Here is an 18,984-nt window from a genome sequence, read left to right as displayed (position 1 = left end):
AAAACAAGTCAACAAGTAGAGTTAACAAATACCAGTCAACAACTAGTAAAGGCCTCTTCCTGCCTACCCTGAGGTGGTTCAATAGCACATCCCCTTCACCGGAGCAAGGTTGTTTTATCTTCTCCACTAATGTGTCTGGGACCCCCTAGCTTGAGTTGAAAAACCAACCATTGGGACAAGACAAAAAAAAAAAAAAAACCTTGGACTTCTAGTTATGAATGGACGACGGGAAGCCATCATCTTCCCCCATCGGCCTTGGGGATGCCACCATCCCTCGCCATAAGGATGTTTCCTCAACATGAACATGTTTCTAAATATATTCACCATCAACAAGACCTCTCAACGATGAGCCAACACAGGAGTAACGGCGTTTGGAGCAAACCGCCTGTGGGTGATCTTATAGTGTCTGAAGAGAGCTGGGATGAGGGGATGCATAGGAAATTAGAGCCTAAAGGATGGTACCTTTGGCAAAGCCTCTCTATGTCTGCAAGATGAAGGATGCAGTTTAGCTCCGATTGCACTACCTTGATGCCCTCACCCTTGGCCTGGCTATTCTTATCAATCCCTTTCCTTTTTGCCTTACAAGTCTACTACTAGAACTTGGCTGGGAGTGTCACCCCTCTTAGCACTCAGGTGGATCATGCCCTAATTAACTCTTACGATTATGGTGCCGAGCATAGAGAGGGCGCTTACGGTATTAGCACCAGGGCGACACCAACTATATTAAGGGACTCCATGGCCACAGGTACGTATTTTACACAATCTAAAACTCTAACAGCTCTGACCTCAATCTCCTTGAGCCCTTAACTAGTTTGACCGTTGGAATCCCTTGGCATCATATCCTAAAAACTTTGGCATCTTTTAAATGATCACACGTGGGACCTTTGGTCTCATCAGCTCCGAAGCGACAAAGTTGCCTTTGCCTCCATATTTGGCACATGATATACCAAATTTACAAATGGTCATAGCTTTAAAAATAAAGGAAAATTAGTGCAATGACTTCACTCCACAATCTTTACTTTTATAGGAAATTAAAATTGTACGGTTTTAGTAATTTTCCAAAAAAAAAAAATGATTGTGAACTTTTCTAGTTTTATAATAATCCCGCTCATGAGTCATGCCAATATTTCCTTTCGCCACATTTCTACCGGCGCATGTTAGTAACAGTCTTTCTCTCCCGTTTATGTTTGGCCTCATATAATACAGGCACGGCCATACCTTGTTTATGTCGGAAGAGAACTCGCTCTACCTCTCTCATGGAAATCTTCTCTGCAAACCCTAGATCTTTTAAGATAGATAGGCGGTCTCCGCTGGCATCGAAACTCAAAGTCTCTGTTTCAGAAAAGCTCCTTGAATTTCTCGGGAATTACACGGACGACGTCCTCGCTGTAAATTTCTTCGAAACCTGTTTGTCTGAATGCCTACAATAAGTTCTATCAACATTTTGATATATTCTTCAATTTTCCACTTGGAGTTTATTTTTTGCCTGGTTTTTATATATTTGTATGCTATTGATAAGTGATTGAATTCAGAAAGCAATTGTATATGCCGGAAATGTAATTTGGTCCATCGTTTCTCATTATTGTCTCTTTACTGAATGGCTAACTTCACCTGGTGGCTGTGAAGTATTGGCTCCCTATTAATACAGCTATATTATGGTATGGTTTAGAGATGCTTTGTGTGCACGAGTAACGCGTTCTCGTGTACTTCCTCGTTAAGTTGGATAAATTAATTCATTGTGAGCATCTTTAAGGAATTGCAAGTTTAAAGTAAAACCACACAAATAAAATGATGATGGGATTTAGTTCTGTTAGTCGGCATACATGTTGAAACTCAAATGACATGCCAAAATATCAAGGTTTCCTATACTGATTAAAAAAAAATTCTAGGTTTGCTAATCTGAACTCCTAGCCTATGTTTCGTTTTATATGCATGGTTTTGTTTTATTTCATTTTTTTTTTCTGGAGAAGAGAATGACGTTATAAGTAAATTCCTTCGAGTTTAATAAATATCCTTTCCTTATAAATAAAAAAAAAAAAATCCTTTCCATACTATTCTGGAGATGGTGAACTTTCCAGTAAAGGTGCCAATATCAGAAATGTCACTAACAAATTTTAGGTGCTGGACTATCGATAGTACTCTTTCAACCTAATTAAACAGGGAGGCAATCATTCTCCATGATTTAAAGGGAGATTAACAGGGAAATGCCTTTATCAGTTTATCTATGGCCAATGTTTTTATAAAGGCTGGTTTATAATCATGCAAATAAGATAATTGTGGTTCCGAAGTAAAGGGTTCATACAGTAAGTTGCAATACTGGTCGAAATGAATCTAACTGTATATGAAATTCTATGAAAAAGGGTGCTTTAAAAAGCAGCTAGATGTTCCTAGTTTGTTATTTGGATATCACAATATAATAAAAATAGTGACCCAGACTGTATGAAGTTCATCCTCATTATCTTTGTTGGTGCACTGGTTGGTTATTCTTTTTTTGTTTTTTGGTTGAACACTGACGTTCTTCTTGCTCTTACAAGATTTATGTTCATTTTAGTGTTAGTTGGTTTCAGTTCCTCACATGCTCTATCTTTGTTCCATGCCTGCTTATGTTTCCTATCTCAGTAGATGGAATGCAATTTCTTTGATGGCTGGATGATTACTTTTTGAAAAAATGCAGCAAGTCTGCAGGTTTCAAAGTCCATGACCTGGCCCAGATACACAGGGCCTGAACTAAGACCATGTGCAACTGGTTCCAATAAATTGTGGATTGCAAATGGAAAAGGTTCCCTAATATATTATGTGTTTTCTTTCTTAGTTTTTCATAAAACACTTGCTATTCATTTATGGATCTCATTTTTGTTAAAGTCAAGGAGCGAAGAGTTTCTCTTTACATGTAAAATTGAGATGAGTTGCTGCTCCAGGTTTTTCAAGGCACTGAAACATTAGGAGTTTGGATGTTTACAACTAACACTAGCAATTGGGATGGATTGTAGTTACTGGCATTTGATCGCTCTTTTCACTTTGAGAGAATGTGAGGGAATTTTCCAGAAGAATATGAGAATCAAGACTACTTATAGAATGTACAAGGATCTCATTTTTTTTCATCACAGGTTGGGCTTTGGGTTACAAAGGCATAAAGGAACGAGGACAAAAAAATGATTTAATGTGGGAGGATCTTGTGAGACATTAACTGGAGTTATTTGTGCAAATTTTCCTTTCTTCTGCAATAAAAAAAATTGTTTTCTTTGTTATACTTTTGGATTAGGATCCTCTCCTTTTCTAGAAGTATGCCTAACTTACATTTGGTTTGCCTCTTATTTATATATTTAGCATAATTACCATTGCAGATAAAAGAAGCTCTGGAAGATTTGTAGAATAGGGTGACTCTAATCTTTGTGTTTTCTGGATGGGATTAGTTCTTCATGGGTTGCATCATTCATCTCCTTTTGAATATTTTTGATTGAATTTAAAAGATAAGAAAGATTGTTGTTCCATCTTGTATGGTATATTTTGATACTTTGACTATTTATTAGGTATTTTAATGAAGATGTGGACCTTAAAGGAAAAAAGAAAGAAAAAAATAGTCACATGCCCTTTGTTTATGGTTTCTCTACTCTTGCTCTTAGATTGTTTTCGGAACTTTTTTTTTTTTTATCAGAAATGATAACTTTCATTAGAGATAAGTTAAACCCAAATACAGAAGTCAACTCTTATTAGAAAAGGTTGATCCAATAAACATCAAACATTACAGTACTGCCCAATAAAGACTCTCCCTTACAGTCCCTTGTTTTGCTAGGGCATTAGCAAAAAACCATTTATTGATCTCCTTACCCACTTGAACCAAACACCCACCTCCCTCGTTATGCTAAGAATTTCCCTTATCAGTTGTCTATATTGCCAATTTCCCAGCTGCCCTGATTGCATCCACCCAATTACCAACTTGGAGTCTCCCTTTATCTCAAATCTGTTGTAGCCCCAATTGTTTGGTCAGTTTTAAACCTTGATGTAGTGCCAAGATTTCCGCTCTTAAGGAATCTCCAACTCCTATTGGACCTGAAAATAGAGCCATTATCTTGCCTTCATTATCTCTGAAAACATGTCCTATACCAGATGGGCTTGGATTACCTATAGAGCTTTCATCAAAATTCAATTTCACCCTTTGTTGTGCCGGTGGGGACCAAACTTCCTATATCATAGCTTTGGAAGTAGTAGTAGATGCCACAATACCCCAATTTCTATAAATGTCTTCAATTGAGAAATCCTGAAAAAGATCACAAGATTTCGACCAATGGATAACCTTAGTAGTTATTCCTTCCACAACCTCTTCGTTGGATCTACAACTGCCTTTGAAGATCCTATTGTTTCTTTCCTCCCACACTGGCCACAATATAGTAGCTCTAGTGGCTCTCCATATAATCCTTCCACGAATTGTTGGTTGTCTGAAAAAGCTGGATCAAAGAGGTTCACCATGCTTGAGGAGGGAGTCCACCTGCAGCCAAAGAGAGAAGAGAACCAAGACCAAATAAAGAACACAAAGGGACATGAGATTAGTAAATGTGAAATTGTTTCACCAGAACCCAAATAGAGGCAACAAACATGGGGGGAGAGGCACTTATTTGGCCTCTTTTTCTGCAATAAATCCAAGGTGTTGATTTTTTGGAGTGGCACTTCCCAGCAAAAGGCCTGAATTTTTGGGAAGGGCTAGCCAATACCTCCTTTGAAGGAAAGTTCCCTACAAGGTTAGAGGTCTGAAGCAAAATGTTATAGAAAGAAGAGCAATTGAAAAAACTAGAAGGGAAAGGCTTCCAAATTCTGCTATCTCTACAACACTGATCAAGAAAAACTTCTTCTAATTGAGTGATCAGATCATCAACCATTCCCATCTCAGAATCCCTTAGACTTCTTCTCAAGCCCAAATCCCAGGAGTTATCAACAAACACTGAAGAGATCACTTTTCTTTTGTTTTTAGACTAGGAGTAAATAGAAGGAAATCTATCTCTAAGGGAGTTTCCACCAATCCAAACATCTTCCCAAAACAAGACTTTATTTCTAGCGCAGACATCATATTTGGAATAAGGAAGCATAAAAGGCAAAATACCTTGAATAGCTTTCCAAGGAGAACACTAAGAAGCCCTAGGGTTGAGTCCTGCATCCCAGCCGTTATCTGTCAATCCATGAATATTAACAATCACTCTAGACCAAAGTCTGTCCTGTTCCATTGGTAGTCTCCAAATTCATTTCCCCAGCAAAGCCGTGTTTCTTAATCTTATATTTCCTAACCCAAGGCCTCCATCATCCTTACTCCTAGAAACCACCTCCCACTTCACTAAGTGATCCTTCTTAGTATCCCCTGGTTCCCACAAGAAGTCCCTCATTATCTTGTCTAACTGGTTAGCTACTTTCATTGGTACTCTAAAGGTAGACAGGAAATAAACTGGCAGGTTCACCAAGGTTGACTTGATTAAGGTTATTCTACCCCCTAAAGAGATGTAATTCCTCTTCCAATTTGCTAACCTCTTGGAGAATCTTTCAGTTACAGGGTACCAAAAACTTTCAACCATTAGGTTCCCTCCGAGTGGTAGCCCCAAATATTGTAAAGGCTAGCCCCCCACTTCACACCCCAAAATCCTAGCTAGGGAATCCACCTCCTCTCCCCCTAAATTGAGCTCTGCCACACAACGTTTTCCCTAGTTCACTTTAAGATTGGACTTCCTATCAAATTGAAGCACTAGACTCTTTAAATTCCACAATTCCCCTTCTTCCCCATCACAAAACAAGATGATGTCATATGCAAATTGTAAGTGTGTGGCCACCACCTCCTCCCTACCAATCCTCCAACCTCTTATCAAATTGTTAGCATCAGCCCTCGAAATCATGGCACTCAACACATCAGCTACTAAGGTAAAGAGGAATGGGGACAATGGATCTCCTTGCCTAATACCTCTCTTTGTAGGAAAGAAACCCCTAGCTACACCATTTACCAATATTGAGAAGTGACATGACGAAATGCATCCCTTTTACCCAACTGCACCATCTCTCCCCAAACCCTCTCCGCTTGAGAACCTCTAGTAAAAAATCCCAGTCCACCATGTCATATGCCTTTTCAAGATCCAATTTGCAAACCAACCCCTTTTCCTTTCTCCTCCTCTTCCCCTCAACACATTCATTGGCAATAAGTATTTGATCTACAATTTGTCTTCCTTCTACAAAGGCCCCTTGATACGGTGAGATTAGAAACATTGTTTTTGGGACTTTGACAAATTGGTTTTTGAATTTCTACTTTAAAAGACATGTTTTTCATATGTAGCATTCACCATTGCCAAATTCTAGGATGTGATATTTACAATAAGTGCATCCGTTGGTGCTTTTCATTCTTGTTGGCAATAAATTTCTAGAAATGGGGGATTCATGAAGGTTGCTATATGATTACCTGCTGTTTGTTTCTTGTCATTCATTTTCTTCAGTGGTATTATAATACTTTGGCATTTCTTCCTACTTGCAGGAATATATCATAGTGCTTGTTTGTAATGGAAAGCATCAGATACAAGCAAGGGATGATTTGGAAGCTTTTCTTGGTGAAAGGAGTGGAGAATTTGTATCCTGGTATTTGGTTCTTGATGTTCTAAGTGGTTGTGGTTATTCTATCTTTTCTTCAGCAAGCTAACAAATTGAATATTTCTGAATTTGGTATGAACTATGCTATTTGTATAGGCTATGGGGCGTTCTCTTAAAACATGTCCATCAATCAAGTGTGCCTGTTGGTTCATCAGATCTAAAGTGTGCTAGTATTACGAGTATACCTGATGATAATGCTGACAAGGAGCATGAAATCAGCACTGTAGATGGCCTTCAGAATCATGCTACTATCGGTGTTGATAGACTACCAGTAATTTACCTTGGGCCTTTTTTGCATGTGGGTGATGTGAAATTTGGTGGAGGATGTTTTTGATATAATTAACCTTTGCAGGGCAAAGATAAGAAGTGTGAGCACAGTTCCTTGCATGACTTAGAAGTCTCTGAAGATCTTCAACATTCTTGTTCAAATGAGATCAAACCAAAGGTGCAGCAGGCTCAGACATGTTTAATTGAAGTTCCAAAAAAATATGGAGCAACCAAGAATCAAGCTTTGAAGTATGGTTCTTCCGGAGTGAGATGTCCTTCTGGAAATTTACACATTTCTACGGGTCTGTATCTAGCATGTATATTTAGGACTTCAACCACCTGTTTGCAAGTGAAGCACATTTAGAGATTTTATGATTGTTTCTTCATGCAGAAAGCCATTATTCAAAGCCTTCTATGACTGATGCTGCTGAAACAAGGCTTTCTTCAAGGTCTGTAGATGCTGTATGCCGTCGGAATGCCAGACCACGGGGTAATGTTTGGGACAGATTGGGCAAGCCGTGTGAAGACAATACAATTGTGAGGGAAGAGAATATTGACATACGTGGTGTTGGTTTTGTCAAAAGAGAAACATCAGAGCATAGTGAGGAAGGGTATTGCCAAGGTAGGGCGATGCCTTTTGTGCGTGGTGGAAGACTTGGTGGAAGGGCAACAAGGAAAGGCCCTCTGCTTGAGGGTAACCACGCAAACGTGATCTCTAACACCAGCCATGGTGACTATGGGATACCGGATGATGGTGTTAAAAAATATGCACTTCATGATGGAACAAACTTACAGCGGAAGAGGCAGTTTGGCGAGATTAATCCTGCTTCTGGAAGCAATGCAGTTTCTTTCGTGGAAACTAATGAGAGACATCTCCAACACAAAGAAAAATTCAAAGAGTTTCAAAGGCCATCTTCTGTTTGTCAATCACAAATGTTAACTAATGCTCTTACTGAAACTAGGAAGCCAGACAGCCTGGAAAAATATCATGCACCTGTATCTGACACTGCACTAGATCCAAGGGCCAATAAAATATCTCAAGCAAAGCTGACTAGGGAGGGTTTGGAGGGCATTACTCAGACTCTGGCTTCAGTTAATTGTTTGTTGGCTTCTAAATCAGTACCTGCCAATAATGAAAACAGTGTGAATGCCAATACCCATCCCATGCAAGCTGTAAGAAGCAAAAATTTCTTAAAATTGATATTCACATTAATGAAGTATTCTTTTCTTTTTCTCCCCCTTCTTAATGAGTGTTCAACCTGCAGGAAATATTAGATGTGAAACTAAGATTGCGTGAAATTGAGGTGGAAATGTCTAAGCTTCGACAAATGCACGTGGACGTGAAAAATGATGGCAACCTCAATTTATCAATGAGTTCTGGTAAGACAATTCATTCTGGGGTATATTACTGAATGACAAGACTGCTGCTAGGGATGTCAGTGGATTGGATTAAGTCTTGATCTGACCCTATTTGGTCATGTTCATGTCATTTTTAATCAACTTTTGGTTGGGATTGGTCTGCACCAAACATGACCTGTTGACATATTGACATTGAAAAATTGCAAGTATAGCCTTCAATAAAATTAGGAGTGCTGTTCATAGGATGGGACAGGTTGGTTTTGGTAATCTTATTTCGTTTAGTTTGGTTGGGTTGGGTTCTATGATATCCAGGGTACTGGTATTGGATATCAGATACAATACCCCAGATACTGCATGGATACTTCCATAAGTACTTTTTTAACATTAACACTTTTGGAATATGTGAAAGCAAATTATACTATAATTTAGAACTTTAATTAAATTTGGAAAGACACTTATCCTTAAGAAATGTTTTTTAGCTTAAACTAGATACAAATGCATGATATAAGCATATTACATAGGACCTGTACTTTTATCCAGGATTTTAGGAAATGGAGAGTCACATCCCGCTTACCCATATCTGTGTCCTTGTCTGTATCTGTATCTGGGCATCACAAGTTGGGTTTGGTTTGAACAAATCCCTTACTGTACCTGATCTATTGACATCCCTAACTGCTGCCTATAATTTGCTGATACTTCATCTAAGGTTAAGCTATTATACTTCTTCATTTGGAGCATCTCCAGTTTTCTGTGTCCAACTTTTATTTTGTCTCAGATGACTATTGCAGTAAATATTATTAATGACCAAATTACTCACATCCATGTGATACTATATGGGGCCATTAAATTGGGGAGTTCTATTAACTTGTTCTTTGCAGGTGGATCAAATCATCCTGAGGAAGATATTGAATCAAGAACTGTTTTTGTGACAAATGTAAGCGTGATGATATTTATATGCTCCTTTGCTTCTAACAAGAATGTGGTACTGCCTGCAATAGGAACATGTATGACATGCGCTGTACTTAATATTTAAGGGTCATATGCATGCCATTTTATTTATGGGATACATTTTTTTTTGAAGAATCAAGAAGAAAGAAAAGGTTACGCCCTATCACATTTGTTGTCTAGATGACACACCAACAACATCAACTACATGCTTCAATTACATGTCCAGAATATTAAACTGAGAATGCATCTACATTACAAGGCTGTAACTCAAGTAAATTCCAGAAAATTTCCAATAAATCAACTTTGGAGACTTGACCAAAATCTGGGAGCCTGAGGACCCACTCTGATATCAGATTGGACACCGAAGCTACCAGGTATTCTATGTTGTTGGCCCTATTCTCGAATACTCTTCTGGTTCTCTCCCTCCAAATAGACCAACATACTGCAAAAGGGATGCAGCTCCAAACAATACTGGCTTTCTTACTTCCTCTGAACTTTGGCAACAGAGCAAATACTTTTGCTGAATCTGAAGGCTGGAAGCTACACATACCAAATAAAAAGGAAAAGAACTTCCATATGAAGCTTGCTATGCTGCATGTGAAGAACAAGTGGAACACAGTTTCTTCCTCCTCCTTGCATAAATAGCACCTGCTTGCCATATGAAATCCCCTAGATTTTTGATGATCAGTAGTGAGGATGCTGTTATGTGCCACCAACCATGCAAACTCCTTTTATCTGGACTGAGCCCCCCTCTTCTTTGATTAATGCTTTGTAGAATGACTTAACTGTGAACCTGTCCTCCTTACATTCCTTCCACCAGAGACCATCTTCTGTGCCTCTTGACATGTTAGTCCCTTCTAGCTTTTCCAACAGTAGTATACTGTGGAAAAATAAAGAGGAAGAGAAGAAGAAATGTAGAGGGAGAGAAGAAGAAATACTTTTGTATTGATAATGTGTTGATAAAACATGTTGAGCATACAACTTAAATAAGAAAAGATAGGAGACAAACTCCTAGGATCTCTCTCAATTACTCCTAGAGTTTCTCTCAATTAGGGATTGATTAAGTCTTTCCCTTAATCCTAGGATATGACTTTCCTAATTTTATTCAAATCTAATATTTCCTAAATTTATTCAAATCTGTAATCAATCAAATCAAATCTTTCTAAATTTGCAGCAAATCATATCTTTCTTAATTTGCCGCAAATCATATCCTGTCGACACTCCCCCTCAAGTTGGTGCAAAGATATCTATCATGCCCAACTTGCTAACTTGAAGTTCAAATGGCTGTCTCAATAAGCCCTTAGTCAAAACATCTGCAATTTGCTGCGTGGTTGGTACAAACGGAGTGCAAATTATTCCTTCTTGAAGTTTCTCCTTTATAAAGTGTCTGTCAATCTCAATATGTTTAGTCCTGTCATGTAGAACCGGATTATGAGCAATGCTGATAGCTGCCTTGTTATCACAATACAGTTTCATAGGAAAACTCACTGGTCTCTTAAGATCTGTAGCACCCTCTTTAGACAAAGAACCTCACACACTCCTTGAGCCATTGATCTGAATTCAGCCTTAGCACTACTTCTAGCAACTACACTTTGCTTCTTGGTTCTCCAAGTAACTAAATTGCCCAAAAGAAATGTGCAGTACCCCGAAGTTGACCTTCTATCAGTGATTGAGCCTGCCCAATCCGCATCTGTATACACTTCAACCTCTCTCTTCTCATTTTTCTTGAAGAAGAGTCCTTTTCCTGGTGTGCCTTTTAGATACTTAAGAATTCGATACACAACTTCAAGATGTTCTTCATACGGGGAGTGCATAAATTGACTCACCATGCTCACAACGAAGGCAATGTCAGGACGTGTATGTGACAAGTAAAACAACCTTCCTACCAGCCTTTGGTATCTACCTGCATCTACTGGAACCCCATCTTTAACTTCTCCGAGTTTAGCCTTAACTTCTATCGGGGTGTCTGAAAGTTTGCATCCACTCATTCCAGTTTCTTTCAAGAGGTCTAGAATATATTTTCGTTGCGAAACCACAATGCCCTTCTTTGATCTAGCCACTTCCATTACAAGAAAGTACCTTAGCTGGCCTAAGTCTTTAATTTCGAATTCCTTGGCTAAGCTCTGCTTTAGCTGCTCATCTCTTCAATATCATCTCCAGTCAAGATTATGTCATCAACATAGACAATCAGAACTGATATCTTGTATTCGATGGTTCTTTTTGTGAAAAGAGTATGATCATATTGTCTTTGACTATATCCTTGACTTTTAACGAACCTTGTGAAGCTTTCAAACCAGGCTTTGGGAGACTGTTTAAGTCCATATAGAGACTTTTTTAGCTTGCATACCTTAGTTCCAAACTTCTCAGCGAAACCAAGTGGAGGCTCTATATATACTTCTTCCAAGTCTCCAATCAAAAAGGCATTTTTCACATCCAATTAATTCAGTGGCCAGTCAAGGTTAGTTGCAACAGATAAGAGTACTCGAACTGTACTTAGTTTCACCACTGGAGAAAAGGTCTTAGAGTAGTCCACTCCATACGTCTGAGTAAAGCCTTTAGCTACTAGGTGAGCCTTATATCTCTCCAAGGATCCATCTGAGTTGTACTTCAGAGTGAACACCCATTTACAACCAACAACTGTCTTTCCATCTGGGAGATCCACTTTCTCCCAAGTAGCATTCTTTTCCAAAGCTCTCTTCTCCTCAAAAATAGCTTCTTTCCACTTAGGAACATTTAGAGCCTCCTGGATACCGTTAGGAATGGAAACACTAGACACTTGTGAAATAAAGGCACAATATGAAGGTGAAATATTTTTGTAAGATACAAAACTTGACAGAGGATGTTTTGTACAAGACCTAACACCTTTCTTGAGGGCAATGGGAAGATCGAGTTGACTGGAAGAATTAGAATTGCCTGGAGGAATATTTTCAGGTATTTTTGGAGAATTATCATGAATTTCACGATCCACCCTCAGATCAGATTCTTGTTGATGTTGCGGAATAGTGCCTCTTCTTTTCAGTGCTAGATCTTCCCTTGATTATACAAGGCCTTTATACTGTTTCGGATGCATCTCTGTTGTTTCAACTTTTTTATTTTGAGATGGCATCACCGAAGGTTGTTCATTTTCAATATTTAATTCATTTGTTTCCATTGATTTTGTATTTTCTACCTTACTTTCTTTCGGTCACTGGTTGTGAGGAACATCATTATGGACAAATTCAAACATTAAATCAGAACCATCTAAAAGACCATCTTCACTAGTGTTGCTCCCCCTGAAGATGGGAGTGTTTGTAGTAAGAGGATCCTTCAAAGAATGTGACATCCATAGTCACAAACATCATTTTCAAAACTGGATCAAAGCATTTGTAGCCTCTTTGATTAGTGGGATAGTCTACAAAAATACATTTATGTGCTTTTGGATCAAGTTTTGAACGTTTAGGATCATGGTTATGAACAAAGGCCACACTTCCAAAAATTTTTAAGGGAATATTTGTCACTAGTCGAGAGTTTGGAAAACAGTCAATGAAAACCTGTATGGGTGTTTTAAAATCCAAAATTCGTGTAGGCAGTCTGTTAATCAAATAAGTGGTTGTTAAAACGGCTTCTCCCCAAAGATACTTAGGAACCTTAGTTTGAAAACTTAGGGCTCTAGCAACTTCAAGGAGATGTTTGTTTTTCCCTTCAGCCACTCCATTTTGTTGAGGTGTATTATTACATGAACTTTGGTGTACAATTCCTTTCTCAGCAAAAAAATTCCCTAACACATTGTTAAAAAATTCCTTTCCATTATCACTTCGAAAAATTTTAATGTGTCTGAAATTGTGTTTGAACCATGTTATAGAAAGTTTTAAACACTGTTTCAACATCTGGTTTCTCTTTTAAAAGGAAAACCCAAGTGACCCTAGTATGATCATCAATAAAAGTAATGAACCAACGCTTTCCAGAAAGAGTTGTTACTCTAGAAGGACCCCAAACATCACTATGAATCATGGTAAATGGTTTTGATTTTTTATATGGTTGGGACGGAAAAACAACACGATGATGTTTTGCTAATTCACAAGATTCACACTTAAAACACGAATGATTTTTATTCATGAATAACTTGGGAAATAGATGCTTTAAATATTGAAAGCTAGGATGTCCTAACCGATGATGCCGTAACAAAACTTCACTGTCACTAGAAATAGAGATAGAGCTGAAACAAGTCTATCGGTATTTCCTTTCAAAGGTTGATCCTTTATTAAAGAGGTAGAGGCCACCATCCAGTTTAGCACCCCCAATCATCTTCCCCGAGGTTAAATCTTGAAATTCACAACAAGAAGACCAAAAATTAACCCGACAATTATGATCAAGGGTTAGTTTGCTGACAGATAAGAGATTGTATGATAGGTTAGGAACACATAGAACATCTTTAAGGTTTAGAGAAGGAGAAATAGACACAGTTCCTTTCCTAGCAACAGTAGCAAAGGAACCATCTGCAATTTTAACCTTTTGATTCCCTGCACAGGGTGTATATGAAGAGAAGAATTGTGAAGTGCCGGTCATATGATCAGCGACACCTGAATCTAATATCCAGGAGCCATTAGATTTGGTACAAGCAATGGCTACAGTGAAAAAATTATCTGTCTGGGCTAGAGAGCAGGATGGGTTAGAGTTTCTTAACGATTGAGATTGAAACATTTTATATAAGTGTTATATTTGTTCCCTTGTGAAAGGAAGATACTCTGAGGATGATTGCTGCCCTGGATCCGAATTGCTTACTTGAAGCGTGCGAACATCTCCCCCTGACTTGTTGTCATTGTCTGATTTTTTCTTCCAACTTGTTGGTTTACCGTGCGGCTTCCTGCAGGTTTTACGAGTATGCCATGGCTTTTTACAATAATCACACCAAGGCATTTGCTTTCCTCCTCGTTTATCTCCGTCTACGCCTGCACCTTGGGCCACAAGAGCGGACCCTTCATTCTTAGTTTTTGTTTCATTAACATTCTTTAACATCACTTGCCGCCGTGCTTCTTCTCTACGCACTTCTGAAAAAACTTCTCTTATAGTAGGCAAGGGCTTTCGCCCTAAGATACATCCCCGAACCTCATCGAGTTCTTTATTCAAACCAGCCAAGAAGGCAAATTCTTCTTCTTCAAATAAATCCAGTTCTTGCCAAACAATCATCATCTCATTATAATAAGCAGTTACTTCACGCTTACCTTGTTGCATCTTCCACATTCGGGTATTCAGTTCGAACAGTTGTGAATGATTATCTAGATCTGAATAGGTTTCCCTAACAACTTACCACACATCACGAGCAATCGGCATGAACATGAATGGTTTTCCAACCACAGGATCCATAGAGTTGATCAGCCAGGCGGTAACCATAGAATTTTCAGAACGCCACTGCTTGTATTTTGGATCATCAGTGGCTGACGGTTTTACTTCGCCATTCAAATAGCCGAGTTTCCCTTTGCTGTCCATCACCAACCGCACGAACTGAGGCCACTCAAGATAATTCTTTCCATTCAATTTGTGAACGGTAATTTGAAGAGAATTCTTAGAGAGAGAGATGGCCGCTGACTGAATACTTCCCTCCAAAGATGTCACACCACTAGTAGCATCCGAAGAGGCTGAACCATAGCCAACCATGGCGGCCTTAAAATTCTTGATCGGACCCTAAAGCTCTGATACCATGTGGAAAAATAAAGAGGAAGAGAAGAAGAAATGAAGAGGGAGAGAAGAAGAAATACTTCTGTATTGATAATGTGTTGATAAAACATGTTGAGCATACAACTTAAATAAGAAAAGATAGGAGAGACAAACTCCTAGGATCTCTCTCAATTACTCCTAGAATCTCTCTCAATTAGGGATTGATTAAATATTTCCCTTAATCCTAGGATATGACTTTCCTAATTTTATTCAAATCTAATATTTCCTAAATTTATTCAAATCTGTAATCAATCAAATCAAATCTTTCTAAATTTGCAGCAAATCATATCTTTCTTAATTTGCCGCAAATCATATCCTGTCGACATATACATTCTTCCACTTCTTGATCTAGTAAAGGTCTTCTGAACTTTGGATTCCAAATCAATTGCTCCCGTCTCCACTCATAACATTGAGCTATTGAGACTTGTTGTTCTGTTAGTTTGTATAATCTTGGGCACACCTCACTTAACTTCTCTATCTGCAACCACTCATCTTCCCCAAACCTCACCCTCGAGCCTTACCCCAATCTAAATTTGACAAAACTCTTGAATTCTTGGTTAAAACTCATAATTCCTTTCCAGACACTCACCCCGTAGGATCTCCTCACTATGATTCCCATCCAAATCTTATCACTCCATACTTCCCGACAATCACCCTTCTCCATAAAGCCTCCTTCTTTCTCTCCCTTGCCCAAACCCCCACAACCACTTCCCTGTAAGTGCTTTGTTTGTTAGATTTACCCTTCTCAGCCCCAAAGCCCCCTCCTTTGGTTTGTGGAATTTTTTAACTCCCCCTACTCCTTCCCATAGGAAGTCTCTTTGACAACTCACAAGACTCACAATGAAGACTGGACAAATTAATCCTCTTAAATAGTTCTGGGAATAAATGATTTAATGCAGTAAAAGAAAGATGATCCAAACGAAAATGACATAATCTGACACGACTGACAAACTCTGAAGATGTAGATCCAAAGGAAACTTTCCCAGGTTGTCCTTGGCTCTGTCCAGGAGTATCCAATAGATATATTCCATTCGCCTCATGGCCACTCCCAATCACTTTTTGAGACTCCATATCCTGAAAAACATAGTAGGAAGGAAAAAAAAATGTTACACTGCAATTCAAAGACTTAGTTAGACTGTTTACATATAATAAATTTGTATTTAGTTTGGGCACATTAAGAGCAGAAGGAAGTAACAGAGTGTCTGTAGCCTTGATGGTTCCCTTGCTAGAGATAGGAACAAGAGAGCCATCGGCTATGGTGATTTTATCACGGCTAGGAAGCAAATCATAAAAAATAAACAAGGTGGAAAGGCTGGTCATATGGTCAGAAGCACTAGAATCAATAATTCAAGGGATCCTATGATTACCTGATATAGTTGCATGATTGGCAGAAGCTCATATACCTGAATGAGCAAATGCAAAAGAAATTGAATTTTCTAGAGGGTTGGAAGAAGTGGTAGCACCCTCTAGGTGACTGATCATCCTTCCATACTTCTCATACTCTGCTTTCATAACTGCTAACTATTCACTAGTAGTCCTCTCTTCGGTTAGGCATATGTCATTATCTGGACCAATAGAAATATTGGCACTTCATGTCTTCATATTATCAGTTTTCTTTTGGAAATGAAGGGGAAGAAGCTCCAGATGCAGTTTCCAGCACTTGTCTTTTGTATGCTTTAGTTTCTTACAGTACTCACAAATATATTCCTTCCTACCTGAACCACCTGGACTTCCTGTAGTTCCCTTAGATTTTAGCCCCATGTTAGCAAAGTGGTCATTTAGACCAGCCCCTTGAACCTGGACTAGTCTAATGCTTTCTTCACTACTCACCAAGGCATAGGACTGAGACAACGAAACACTATCCTTGGATAAGATGTTCTGTTTTGTGATGTCATACTTGGGATTCAGCCTTGTTAAGAATTCAAACACCTTGTTTCTCTCAACTAGTTTTCTGTGGGTTTTAGCATCATTAGTACTTTCCTAGGCAACAATTTCCATCAAGTCAATTTCTTTCCAAAGAGATTCCAGCATTGAGAAATAAACAGCCAAAGGTTTCTCCCCCTACCATGAATTTTTCACATCACTCCTTAGCTTATATGCTCTGGCTACATTCAGTTTCTGAGAATAGGTTTCACTGTCCCATATTTTCTTTGCTGAATTCATCCATAAATAGTGTTGATTGATTTGAGGTTGCATTGAATTTACTAATCATCCGATTATAGTGTAATTTTCTTGCATCCATTTTTCATAGGATGGATCATCTTTCGAGGGAGCCTTCTTGCTCCTAGAGATATGCCCCCACTTGTCTCTATTGCAGACATGAATTTTTACTGATTGTGACTATGCCAGATAATTGGTTCTATCTAGCTTGACTGTGGTCACAACCAACAGAGAGTCAATAGAGGCCCCCGAAACCTGTCCGGATCTAGCAACATGTTTGTTTTCAACTTCTGAAGGATCCATCTTCTTAAAACACTCCAAAAATAACTTCTAACAACTTCATTTAACAATCAATGAAGACAAGTGTTATAATTCAGGTCTGCCTTAGAGTTCGGCCTGACTGAGTTCAGTTATGTAGAAGAAGAAAAGGTGATGAAGAGAGAGAGAGAGAGAGAGAGAGAGAGAGAGAGAGAGAATTCTGGTTCGAAATGAAAGAGTCAACTTGCCTTCTCCCAGTAGGCCAGTAAGTATTTATATTATTATTAAAACAAGACTGAAAAGACCTATGTGCCCTTACTTAAGTTAGGAGCACATGTTCCAACACAACACTACAGATCATCAACATCAACCAAGGTATAAAGACAGAAATACCCCTACGCTAACACTCCCCCTCAAGTTGGTGAGTATATATCATATACTCCCCGCTTGTTACATATGTAGTCCACTCTTTCCTGACTCAAGCCTTTTGTAAATAAGTCAGTCCACTGATTTCCTGTATTAACATGTGTAGTGTCTAACTCTCCATTCAGCACCTTCTCCCTCACAAAGTGACAGTCAACCTCAATGTGCTTGGTTCTTTCATGAAACATAGGATTAGAGGAGATATGAACTGTAGCCTGGTTATCACAATAGAGCTTCATTGGAGTGTTAATGTTGTACCCTAGAAGGTTCTTTAGCCACACTAATTCACAAGCGGTGTGCGCCATAGCCTTATATTCTGCTTCTGCACTGCTTCTTGCCACAACCGTCTGCTTCTTACTTTTCCATGTCACCAGGTTACCTCCCAGAAACGTGCAATAGCCTGTAGTAGACCGCCTATCAGACATAGAACCGGCCCAATCAGCATCAGAATACCCTTCTATTTCAAGTTTTCCCCCACTCTTGTATATCAGACCACGACCCGGAGCCCCTTTTAGATACTTCACAATTCTCAAAACCGCATTCCAATGAGGAATTAGAGGTTTTTGCATGAACTGGCTTACCACATTAACTACAAATGAGATGTCTGGTCTAGTAATGGTTAGGTAGTTCAGTTTGCCCACAAGTCGTCGGTATCTGGCAGGGTCTTCAAACACTTCACCCATATCACTACTTAGCTTGGTATTTGTGTCTATGGGTGTTTCAGCTGGTTTGGCACCCAACAAGCCTGTTTCTTCCAGCAAATCAGGCACAGGTTAATCCCATACTTGGATCTCGCTATCTCTATACCCAAGAAGTATTTCAGTTTACCCAGATCCTTTGTCTGAAAGGGATTCTGTAGATAAGTCTTCAGCTTGTCAATACCAATGTTATAATAACAATATCATCTACATACACCACCAACAGTATTTTTCCTCCCGGAGAGTCATGACTAAATACAGAATGGTCAACTTTGCACTGTTTCATACTGAACTTCTTTACCACCTCATTGAACCTACCAAACCATGCTCGAGGAGACTGTTTAAGCCCATATATAGCCTTCCTTAGTCTGCACACCTTACCATCCTCCCCCTGAGCAACAAACCCTGGAGGTTGCTCCATGTAGACCTCCTCGAGTAAGTCACCATGCAAAAAGGCATTCTTGATATCAAGTTGATATAGTGGCCACTCATACATGGCTGCAAGAGAGATCACAACACGAACTGACCCTATCTTAGCAACCGGTGAGAAGGTCTCTTTGTAGTC

The 18,984-nt window shown here is 39.0% G+C and overlaps 1 protein-coding gene across 3 annotated transcripts in view; it reads left to right on the top strand.

The window, feature by feature from the left end:
- The first annotated feature begins 316 nt into the window (after nt 1-316).
- LOC148844386 (uncharacterized) overlaps nt 317-18,984 on the top strand; it is a 34,749-nt gene continuing 16,081 nt past the window's right edge. The window contains exons 1-8 of one of the 3 annotated variants that reach the window (XM_088959093.1): nt 317-745; nt 1,207-1,388; nt 6,500-6,600; nt 6,709-6,883; nt 6,965-7,181; nt 7,271-8,052; nt 8,145-8,259; nt 9,117-9,172. In XM_088959093.1, the coding sequence (XP_088815219.1) occupies nt 736-745; nt 1,207-1,388; nt 6,500-6,600; nt 6,709-6,883; nt 6,965-7,181; nt 7,271-8,052; nt 8,145-8,259; nt 9,117-9,172 (1,638 nt within the window). In that variant the 5' untranslated portion in view covers nt 317-735. Of the gene's footprint in view, nt 746-958; nt 1,389-6,499; nt 6,601-6,708; nt 6,884-6,964; nt 7,182-7,270; nt 8,053-8,144; nt 8,260-9,116; nt 9,173-18,984 lie in introns of those variants that run through there. The other 2 variants (XM_088959094.1, XR_016103600.1) reach the window with 2 other exon arrangements.

The sequence above is a fragment of the Nelumbo lutea genome, chromosome 8 (assembly GCF_056320005.1).
Source record: "Nelumbo lutea isolate HS-2025 chromosome 8, American lotus-T2T, whole genome shotgun sequence".
Taxonomy (NCBI): Eukaryota; Viridiplantae; Streptophyta; class Magnoliopsida; order Proteales; family Nelumbonaceae; genus Nelumbo; species Nelumbo lutea.
This window is presented reverse-complemented; position numbering and strand designations above follow the sequence as displayed.